At 24.5% G+C, this 12098-nt stretch overlaps 2 protein-coding genes across 6 annotated transcripts in view; one reads left to right on the forward strand and one right to left on the reverse strand.

Annotated features, from left to right (window-relative positions):
* LOC122498050 (trafficking kinesin-binding protein milt) overlaps nt 1–2899 on the reverse strand; it is an 83182-nt gene extending 80283 nt beyond the window's left edge. The window contains exon 1 of the mRNA XM_043605570.1: nt 2580–2899. Within this exon, the coding sequence (XP_043461505.1) occupies nt 2580–2603 (24 nt within the window). The 5' untranslated portion in view covers nt 2604–2899. The remainder of the gene's footprint in view (nt 1–2579) is intronic.
* A 477-nt stretch (nt 2900–3376) lies between these two features.
* The window catches only part of LOC122498060 (protein abrupt-like), a 127585-nt gene continuing 118863 nt past the window's right edge, over nt 3377–12098 (forward strand). For 4 of the 5 annotated variants that reach the window (XM_043605600.1, XM_043605599.1, XM_043605601.1 and 1 more), the window contains exons 1-5: nt 3599–3922; nt 6765–6959; nt 7169–7444; nt 10783–10918; nt 11017–11085. In XM_043605600.1, the coding sequence (XP_043461535.1) occupies nt 3734–3922; nt 6765–6959; nt 7169–7444; nt 10783–10918; nt 11017–11085 (865 nt within the window). In that variant the 5' untranslated portion in view covers nt 3599–3733. The other variant, XM_043605598.1, reaches the window with a different exon arrangement.

Raw genomic sequence — 12098 nt, forward strand, 5'->3', positions numbered from 1 at the left:
ATTTATGAAAATAATTAAATGTTTGCGTGGAATTCTATTAAATTTTTTTTTAAATAATTGAATTCTTTTGAAAAATTTTATTAATATAGTAATTACATATTGAAAATCATTGAGTTGTTAAAATTTTTTGAAAATAATTGTAATTTTGACAAGAATTTTATTAAAAAATTTTTAAAAATAATTGAATTTCGGAGAAGAATTTTATTCTTTATAAAGATAATTGAAATTTTGACGAGAATTTTAAAAATTTTGAAAATTATTGAATTTCTTCGAAGAATTTTATCACTTTTGAAAATAATTAAATTTCAACGTAGAATTTTATTACTTTTGAAAATAATTGAATTTCTGCAATAATTTTTAACTTCTCAAAATTTCAATTTTTTTTTACCCTTTTTGAATAAAAATTCTTCTGTGAATCCATTATTTGTATAAATTAATTAAGTTTGTATTAAAAATTTGAAGGTTTTGTATTAGAATTCGTGGTAATTTTATGAGGCAAACCAAAAAGACACAAAAATTAAGAATTCTCCTACGAATTCTAAAGATTCAATTTTTTCCATTACTTTTAATACAAATTCCTGACTTTTCCCTGAATTCCCTGACCTGTGGCAACCCTGAAAAAACAAAACAACTCAAAAATAAAAATTTATCAGAAGAAATTGAAAAAAAATTTGCCGAAACAAATTGAAAAAAAAATTCATTATGATGAAATAAGTTGCAAATTTTGAAAATAGGAAATAAATTTTTTGACTAAACTTTTAAAACCAGATAAGTGAATGGGACATTTTTGTCGTTTAATTTTGATAAGAGATTGACAGGTCTCGGAGAATCTCCTTGTACAAAGAGAGGGAAAGAGAGAAAGAAAAAAAAAGGAGAGAAAGAGATAGGCTTTCGTTGCGCAATCAAAGTAGTTGGCATGAGGTACTTCGACCGGACGTACTTCAAAATATAAAGTTATAAATGCAGTCAAAGACAAGTGACATGCATTACGCCATCAATAGAATATGTTTGACTTATGGTTACGTGGGCTATAAATTTATCTACAGGTGTTTAAAGTTCAGCAAAACTTGTCGCATGATTTTTTCTCGTACTTGCAATTCTTAACAAAAAAAAAAAAAAGATTTCCATTTCAATAAACGTTCGAATATAAAATAATAATAGTAGAAAATAATTTCCTTGTAATTTCCATGCAGAAATTTAAAATGGACAAAATGAACTCAAAATATTAATTTCATAATAATTAATAACAATAATTTAGAAACTAAATTAAAAAATCAAGACTTGTATCTTTAATTTAACGAAAAACTAAAAGAGAATTGAAATTCATGTTTCAGTGATCGATTATTGAATTGGTAATCTCATCGTTTGGTTTCCATGGGAGATAAAGAAATTATCAGAAATATGCACTTAAGATTTCTGTATTGAATTAGTTGTCAACAGACTCACCGTCGGGTATTAGGTACCAAGGTCCTGGTTTCTCTGACAGAAACCACAACAATCACCAGTTACAGGTGAGGACAAGTAGCTGCAAAAATTTAAGCAAACCTTCAATTTTCCTTCAGTCCAATTGTCACACTTACATTTAATTAAACACAAATTCTCTTAATATTAAAACAAAGAAATGTCTAAGAAAAAACGAAAAAAAAAGTTCAAAATAATAATCACAAAGTAAAATTTTTTTTTTATTAAATTGAATAAAATCAAGAAATTTTTCTATTTGTCTAATTTTAATAATTAATTGTAAAAGAAAATATTAACATGTGTCAATTTTTGAAAAAAATCCAATTTTGAGGTTATGATACTATCTGCCCTTTAGTTTTTTAACAAATTGTTACCGAAAATTAGCATTTCTTTCCATTTTCAAGAATTTGAATTTAAATACATCACTCCTTATGATAATTAGAGTTAATCGAGTGAATCAAAGATAAGTTAAAATTGCATAAAGAATTGCAACAATCAATAAAAATGAGAAACAAAAACATTCGGTTTTTCTAATCACAACAATTGAACACGAAAATAGGTAAAAGACAGTATGACAATTCATTCAAATTAGTATACAGGTTTTTTTTTACGAATATCAAGATTTGTTTTCATTTTCGACATTTGGGAAAAGGTCAAAGTTACATTGATTTTTTCCTCTCAATATTATTTGAAAATAAAAAATCAATTCAGTGAGATAAAATAAACGAAAATTGAATGACAGTTTAATTGAAAAATAATAAAAATTGATTGCTCTTTTTTCCGAATAAAATGAATCATGCAAAGTGCAAAGGACATTCGCCCGCAAAGCGACCGTGAAAGATGACTTTTTTTCAAGTCAACAATTCAAAGAAATAGGGAGAAATAATATTATCGAAGGTTCTAATTTAAAATATTGATTTAATTCTGCAGTAAGCTTAGGGTGTTCGCGAGGCCCAGAGGCCTACGAATTTAGGTTAAATGTCGACGAACGTTTTGCAAAGCCTACAAAGCCTACAATATAATTGATTTTTGTTCGAGATTTTTATTTTCTCACTAATGTAACTAAAAAATGTAAGAGATATAAAATTTTGTTTGAAAATCAAGTTTTATTTACTCACCTTACAGGTAGTTTTGCTACGCATCCTCGCGCAGGATAAATTTTTATTTTGTTGATGAAACACACACCGTCTCCTTCACGTCACAAAACTGCCATCTTAGACTTTATCATTTTCAAATTGCACATTTTTTTAATTCCGAAATCACGTTTTTTTCGGGGAATGATTACGAGCGCGAAGAAGAAGACTAGAAAAGTTAAGAGTGATTCACTTTACGTTTGTATTCAAAGTGTTGAAAGATATAACGAGAGATATAAAGGGAAAAATTAAAAATCAAACAGCATGCACGGACATCGCAACGCGAGTTCGCGCATAGCAGACGCAACTCCGTGACGTTAGTCGACGAGTGATCGTAGACTTGGCGCCAATTTCAAATTGAAAACGATAAAAAGAAGTTCGTAAATCTTTTTAGATTTAATTAAAATTGAAATTGATATCATTTTCGTATAATTTCGTAAAACATAATCGAGTAATATAATAATAATGAATATAATTAAAGAGGATTTAAATAATTCGAATATTGAAAGCGGTGTTGTAGGTAATAACAGTTTCTGCCTTATCATCACTTTTCAATTCTAGTGATTTTCCTGTAATTAAATATTTCTTGTAAAAATCGGCCCAATCTTGTAAATTGAAATAAATTTACTCAAATTAATCGGGGGGAAAACTTGGATATATTTCGGATTAACAAATTTCGGGGAAGAAGGAGAGAAAAAGGGTGAAATTAACCCAGACATTTGTGCGATTGGCAACACTTCCGGAAGTCCGTGAATTTAGTTTCAAACCAACTTCTCCCGGTATAGTCTGCTAACGTTTATAATCAGAGAAAAAATGTTTAGTTTTAGTTTTCGATTCGATAATAATATTAATTTTGTGCTCATCTCTCTTGTCGAGGGATTATTTTTCTAATTTTGATTTCTCAACTATGGGAAAATTGTCGCGGACAATTGGAGTGACTAGAGAATTTTTCTCCGTGATAGCTGGCAACCTGAATATCGATTGTCATTATTTATATCGTACGTTTCCTCTTCAGTCATCGATTCACTTTTTACATTTTACATTTTTACAGTAATGAGAGAAATAAGTTTAGTTAGCTGTGCGGTACTTTAAGTTCCCCATGTGTGATTTTAGGTGTTAAGGGAGTCGAGTGAAAGAGAATGACGGATAGTCAGCAGCAGTTCTGCTTGCGGTGGAACAATTTTCAGGCGAATATCACGAGCCAGTTTGAGGCGCTTCGCGATGACGAGGACTTTGTCGACGTTACCTTCGCCTGTGACGGTAGGCGATTACAGGCACACAAGGTCGTACTTTCAGCCTGTAGTCCTTACTTCAAGGAATTATTCAAGGTTAGAAAAACCCATCTCTGTCTAATAAACTTTTTCTTCTTTTGACATCAAAGTGATCCCCACCCCTTCTTTTTTCATTTATAATGGACTTTTTCTGATATCTTTCTCTCATTCTCACTCACATGCCAGACACTACCTCTCTCTATCGTACATACATACATATATACATTATATGTATCTCTTTTGATTCGACACCATACTTCCATTTCATCGGCCATGCATTTATTTTTCGATATACATATATACAATCTTCATCCTCCCTCAATTACATATATTCTCTACCAGCATCTCTCTCAAACAATCAAAATAATATTCATCGTTTATTTTTTCGCGAAATTTCTCAAAACAAATCGATTTTTCCATCTTTTTTGCAATTTTATTTATTTTATTTATTTTAATAAAATGAATGATTCAATTTCTGTTTTTTAAAATTTTATTTTGTCCTCTTTTGAATTCGATTTTTATTTTTATTTGAAAATTAACGAAAAATGATAATTTTTTTATTTGCGAAATATTGTGGAGAATTTGCAATGCAATATAATTAGTTCTGAGATGTGGGTCACCATAAACATAGTTATGTAATTGTTATCTTTTTAGCGTGCACTTGACTCCTCATGTAGATGAGCAGTTCGAGAGAGAAGAATATTGACAGATTGAATGTGATTTATTGAAAAATTATAAAATTATTGCCTTTGGAATTTAATGGAAAAGTTTGAATTCAATTTTTCCGTCTAGAAAGAAAGATTTTTATCTTTGAATGTCAAATTTTCATTTTTTCAGGGTGGCCGCATGTCAGTAAAGTCTTCGAAGAAATTTAATATTTATGAAAATAATTGAATTCTTGCAAAGAATTTTACTCTAAAAATTTGAAAATAATTTTATTGCTTCGAAGAATTTTATTATTTATGAAAATAATTGAATTCTTGCAAAGAATTTTATTCTAAAAATTTTAAAAAGAATTAAATTCCTTCAAAGAATTTTATTAATTAGGAAAATAATTGAATTTTTGCAAATAATTTTATTAAAAAGTTTCAATAATAATTAAATTTCTTCGAAGAATTTTGCTATTTATGAAAATAATTGAATTCTTGTCAAGAATGTTATTAAAATTATTGGTAATAATTGAATTTCTCCGAAGAATTTTATTAAAATTTTTTGTAATAATTGAATTTCTCCAATGAATTTTATTTTTTACGAAAATAATTAAATTCTTGTCAAGAATTTTGTTGAAAAATTTGAAAAAAATTGAATTTCTTCGATGAATTTTATTATTTACGAAAATAATTGAATTCTTGCAAACAATTTTATCGAAAATTTTGAAAATAATTGAATTCCTTCGAAGAATGTTGTTTTTATAAAAATAATTGAATTCTTGGGAACAATATTATTAAAAAGTTTTAATAATAATTAAATTTCTTCGAAGAATTTTGTTATTTACGAAAATAATTGAATTCCTGCAAAGAATTTTATCAAAAAATTTGAAAATAATTGAATTCCTTCGAAGAATTTTATTATTTATGAAGTAATTGAATTCTTTCAGGTTCTGAAAATAATTGTGTTTATTAATAATTGAAATTGTATATTTGATTGTTGAATTTTATTTAAATTTCTAGAAAATATTTAAATTATCTTTAGAACACAAAATTAAATTCCTTTAAACAATTTTATTAGAATTTTTGTAATATAATTAATTTCTTTTGAGAATTTTTTTTTAAGTTTTCTGAGAAAAAAATTTTTTTTTTAAAATAATTTTAATTAAAAATTTTGAAATTAATTAAATTATCAAAAATGTTAATGATCAATCTTCAAATGTAAATTTAAAAATGAAAATGAATGAAAATTAGCTTCTAATTTTTTAAAATTCAATATTTTCAGTATTTTCAATTACATTTTTCCGAAAATTCAAATAAAATACAAAGAATAATAACATTTATTTTTAGAATTATTTTTAATATTTTGGAGAAAAAAAGTCATGTTCTAAGTTTTTAATTAAAATTCATCAAAAAATTAATTATTTTTTTTAAATTTTACAAAAATAATTGAAAATAATTGAAAAATTCAATTTATTCGAAAAATTAGAAATTTTTAAAATCCGATTCTTAAAATTGTTTTATTATAATTTTTTAAGATTTAATTATCTTCGAACAAAGTGAATAAAAATTTATAAAAATTTACTTTTGAAACTTATTAAATCTTTGGAGAAATAATGTTCATATTTATAATTAAAATTCTTGAAAAATTTAATTATTTTTATTTATATTTTTCAAAAATTAAATTGTTTTTTAAAGTTTTTACCAAATTTCAATTGTTTGGAAAATTTTCCATTGTATATTTAAAAAACTTATCTTTCAAAAATTATTTTTAAAATATTAAAAAAAATTAATTGTTAGAATTTCTTTACTATAATTTTTTATTAAAATATTATGCCTTAATAACTTAAAAAAAACATAGACAGTTGCAATTATTATACAAAATTGAGTTTCTGTATTTAAATAATTGAATTCTAGAAGAACTTTTGGAAAATTATTTAAAATACGTAATTAATTTAAAGATGAAGTTTAGTTGAAAACTGTAGAAAATAATTGAATTCAGGAAGAAAACTTGTGACTACCCTGTTTTTTGCTTTTTCCCGATTTTCTTCTTTTTTGATCTTTTTGTCCTTTTTGTATAAAAAAAACCTAAACTCGCAATTGTTTTTTGAATAATAATCAAAACTGAATTTTAAAAAAAAATAAAAATTGTAAACTATTAATTTTAACGTAAAGAAACGTTCGTAGAATTAGAATTCAAATGGTTCAATTTACTTTATATGTTCCTAACAAGTTTTAAATGAATTTCACAGACAAATCCTTGTAAACATCCGATAATATTCATGAGGGATGTTGAATTCGAACATTTACAATCGCTCCTGGAGTTTATGTACGCTGGGGAAGTGAATATTTCTCAAGCTGAATTGCCAACATTTCTGCGAACTGCCGAATCTCTTCAAATCCGTGGCCTCACAGACTCCCAAAGCAATCAGCACAACAACGAAAAAGTAACTTTTGAAATAATCGAATTTTTTTAATTCAGAAATTTTTTTTCACTTTGATTTTGATTCTTTTTTTTTCTATTTTTGAAAAAAATACAAATGACAACAGTTTGTCATGATACAGTTTTGTCATTTACAATTTGACCTTGACCAAGAAAATGCGGCGTGAAAAATGAAAATTTTCAGTGATGAATAAGATTTTGGAATGTTTCCAGTTTTCGAAGACGAACAATATACACACTTCGAATGGTCGTGGCTTGACATCGCCGAGTTTTGATGACGAGCGCAGTAAAACTCCATCGCCTTCGAGTCCCCCACCATTGAAAAGGCTGTGCAAAAGAAGTGATTCACCTCAAAATTCTAGTCCTATACCACCAGCAGCAGTTGCTGCAGCATCAGCAGCACCTCCACCAACGAGCGGACCTCGTTCTCGACCTGTCATTGAACCTCAAGTTCAACTTGACTGTTATAAAGACGTCGATGTAGTTGAGGTATTTTTCCAATATCAATTTTTAAACGCGAAAGAAAAAATTCCCTCGAACATTAAAATTTAATTTTCTCAATTTTTATTTTTAAAAAATAATTGATTCGCAATGTAAGAAATCTTAATTTAAAAAATTTACGAAAATACTCTAAACCTAAAAAAGGAAAAATAAAAGAAATTCTGAAAGTTCAAATGAACGAAATAGTTTTTCAATTTAGATATTTTTAAAAATTACTCTAAAAACAGAATCTAAATTGAAGTTTGTAAATCAATTTCGTTCATTTTGGAAAACGAGTGAAAATAATTTCTAATTAATTTAATTTAGGGTTGCCACTTGTCAGGGAAATCTGGAAATTCAGTTAAAAAAAGTCAAGGATAGTAAAATTGATCAGCGAAAAGTCGAAGAATTTTATCAAAAGTTCTGGAAAAATATTAAATTTCTAGAATCTGTGAGAAAATTCAAAATTTTGTTGTTTAGCAATCTTTAAAATTAGTGAAATGATTTAATGCAACTTTCAATTCTTTCTATTTGAAACAATAATATTAAATTATATAGAATTGAAATTGAACTTCTTTTAAAAAAATTAATTCTTGAATTACTATTATAATAAAATTATTGTTTAGAAATTATATAGCGAATAATATTTTACTTAAAAATTCAAAAAGAAGTGAGTTTTTATAAAAACTGCGTTTAAAGTTTTTTATAAATAACTAGCAAATGATAGGCGAGAAACCTATTAATATAGTATTTAATTTATTACTATTATATTATCTGAATTACAAAATTTTTTATTTTCAAATATCAACGTCAATTTTTGAATAATTTCAAATTTATTTAGAAAAATTTTTAATTTATTTTATTTAAAAAAAACAATTTATTAATTAAAATAATTATAATTTTTTATTTTTAAACGTTTTAATAAAATTCTTCAATTCAAATCAATTATTTTTTAACGTTTTAATAAAATACTACAAAACAAATCAATTATTTCAAAACATTTTAATAAAATTCTTTGCAAAAATTAAAATATTGTATAAATAAGAAAATTCTTCGCAGAAATTTAATTATTTTCAATACAATTTTGAAAAAATTTCTTGAAAGAATTTAATTATTTAAAAAAAAATTTAGTAAATTTCTTCAGATGAATTCAATTATTTTCAATACAATTTTAATAAAATTCTTTTTTGTAGAAATTTAATTACTATTACAAATAAATGAAATTCTTCCGACAATTATTTTCAAAAATGTTTATAAATTCTTTATAAGAATTAAATTATTTTTAATAGAATTTTAATTGAATTCCTCGAAAGAATTTAATTATTATCAAAAAATTTCGAAAAATTTTATCAAAAAATTCAATTATTTTTAATAGAATTTTAATTGAATAGGTAATAATAATTCTTCGCAGGCATTCAATTATTTAAAAAAATTTTAATAAAATTCTTTGCAGAAATTTTATTACATATTTTCATATAATAGAATTCTTCGAAGAAATTTAATTATTTATTTATAATTTTAACGTTTCAAAATTTTTTATAAAATTCTTTAAAGGAATTCAATTATTTTATTGAATTCCTCGCAAGAAATTAATTATTTTCGAAAATTTTTTTCTAATTCCTCAAAAGAATTCAATTATTTTGAAAAATTTCAATTTTCAAAAAATGAAATTTATAATAATAAAAATAAATAATAATAATAAATAAAAACCTTTTTTTACAAACATTCAATTGTTTTCATAAATAATAAAACTCATCATAGAATTTCAATTATTTTTAATACAACTTTAATTGAATTTCTCGAAAAATTTAATTATTCTTGAAAATTTTATTAAAATTCCTCGAAAAAATTCAATTTTGTTGATAAAATTCTTAATGATAATTTAATTTCAAGAAACATTCATTTATTCAATAAATTATTTATTTTTGTATTTAAATAATTGAATTCTCGTAGAATTTTCCAATAAAAATTGATTTAAAAATGAACATCACTTAAAATTTTAGATAATAATTGAATATTAAAAGCATTATAGCATGAATTTTTAAAAATAATTGAATTCTTTAGAAGAATTTTAATAAATTTTTTGAAAATAATTACATTTTTCGAAATATTAATTTAGAATTGTATTTAAAATAATTGAAATCCTGTATTTATGAAAATAATTGAATTCCTGCAACGAATTTTATGACAATTTTTTAAAAATAATTGAATTTTTTTTAGAACTTTTTATTAAAATACAGATTTTGAAAATATTTGCAAATTTCAACGAAGAATTTCATTATATTCGTGAAATGTAATTTAAATTCTTGAAAATATTTTTATTTTTCTCTAAAATTTACTTTAAATTGTATTAAAAATAATTGAAATGCTCAGAAAAATTTTATAATAATTTATGAAAATAATGGAATTCTTACAAAGAATTTTATTAATTTTTTTGAAAAATAATTAAATTCATGTGAAAAATTGTATTACTTGTAACAAAAAAATAAATAATTGAATTCCTGCAACGAATTTTATTATAATTTATTTAAATAATTAAATTCTTTTGAGAACTTTTATTAAAATAGTAAATTTTGAAAATTTTTGAATTTCAGCGAAGAATTTCATTATTTGTGAAATGTAATTTAATTCTTAGAAAAAATTTTTGAAGATAATTTCATTTTTCGAGAAATTTATTTAAAATTGTATTAAAAATAATTGAAACTCTGTGAATAATTTTATTATTTATGAAAATAATTGAATTTCAGCAACGAATTAATTTTATTATAATTTTTGTAAATAATTAAATTTTTTTTTGAAAATCGAAATTTAAATTTTTATAAAACATGAAAATATCAATTACTTCGAGTCGAAGACTCGGAGTGATTGATATCTTCATGTTTTATAATAATATTCATATTTGAATTTGAATGTTTTGAAGAATTTTAATTCCTATGGAAAAATAATAATTAAATGCTTATTTAAAAATTTAGTTATTAATGTTTGCGAGTAACTTTACAATTTTAGAAATTCGTAAGTAAATGTAGTAGAATATTTTTTAGAGTAACTTATAATTTTTAGAGTGAATCAGAATATTCTTTAGGGTCAGGGAAAAAGTGAACATTTTTTCTGGAAATCAGGGAAAAACAAAATTAATTTTTTGTGGCATCCCTGATCTAATTATTTTTAGAGGGCATTAGAATATTCTTTAGGGTCTAGGAAAATAGTCAAAATTCTATCTAGAAATAAAATTTTTGTGGCAACCCTGATTATTATTCTTAATATTATTAATAATTTCTTTTTGTAGAAATGTTTCTTTTTAAAAGTGTTCATTGACAATCGATATTACATTAATTTCCAATTTTCAGCCAAAAATAGAATTACCAGAATATGGAAGTGATGATGAATGTTCTACGAAACCGGATATCAATACCTTACCGGGAGGATTTCTCAGTTTGGATGGCGGAATGGAAGTTTTGCCATCCTATCCAACTTCGTATTCAGGTATATAATTTGCAAAAAAAAAGTTGATCGAAAAGGGGGTTTTAAATATTTATAAATTCTGAAGAATATGATTCAAGAAGGGTTATAATTATTTTTAGGGAGCGGAATTGAGGGTGGAATGCCGGGACCTTCACACGGGAACAGCGAGTTAAACCAGGATCAGCAGGGTGAGTAAAAAAAATATGATTGCAATAAAAATAATTTTGGTAGTGCGAGCACCATTACAAACAGCAACAACCTAGCCAATTACATCACAAGTAAGAAATGTGAGTAGAGTGAAGGAAGGAGGAAGGAATCTTGACGGTTTGAAATGGTAAGCTCGTGTGTAGCTCGGTAGGCCTTGTTTGGTAGGCGGTAGGAGAACAATATTGACACTCGGAGGCATCGAAACGGGCACATTTTTTGGTCCGCAGAGTGCAGTTTACAGCTAATAATCACACAGCTGTGGTGTATGAACGATAACCGGCCGGGTTTTTTTTTAACCAGAAAAGAAAATTATTTTTGTTTTTTTTATTAAACCACAATAATTTGTGGTGTATTTTTCAATTTTTTCATGTCCCTTGGCTTTATCATTTCTTTTCATTTTGTATTTTAAAAAGAAATACTACATTATTTACCATTCGTTCATCACGCTCAATGCTAATGAATTATCTCTATCTCTCGCTTTTTACAAATCAATAACATGAAATCATTTTTGTTTTCTTTGTCTGTCTCTCTCTCTATCTCCATTCGCATTTTACGCTTTTTGTTTATGTTCCTAACTTTGTATATGTTTTTATGCTTGAAGAGGAGAAAAAAAGCTCTTTTTATCATTTTCAAGTTTGTCTAAAAAATTAATTTTGGAAAAATTATTTCTGTTCTATTAATATAGAAAAGAAAATTAATAGAAATTAATAGAACGAAAATTAAAGACAAAAGTTTCTATTAATGAAAATTACTAATAAGAAGAGAATCACTATAATCATTATTCTCTTAAATATAAATAAGAAAATAGATTCTCTCTTTTTAAATGTAACAATTTTTTTTATAAAAATTAATACAAAGTTGAAGTCTACAACGTTGATTAACGAAAACAAATTTTTTAATGATTTTTAATTTTGCTTTAAAGAAAAATATAACAATTATTGTTAAAGTAATTTTCTGACTTTACTATATTATAATAATTAATTATTAATTATAA

Source organism: Leptopilina heterotoma, unplaced genomic scaffold (assembly GCF_015476425.1).
Source record: "Leptopilina heterotoma isolate Lh14 unplaced genomic scaffold, ASM1547642v1 Lhet_141, whole genome shotgun sequence".
In the NCBI taxonomy this organism is placed as follows: domain Eukaryota; kingdom Metazoa; phylum Arthropoda; class Insecta; order Hymenoptera; family Figitidae; genus Leptopilina; species Leptopilina heterotoma.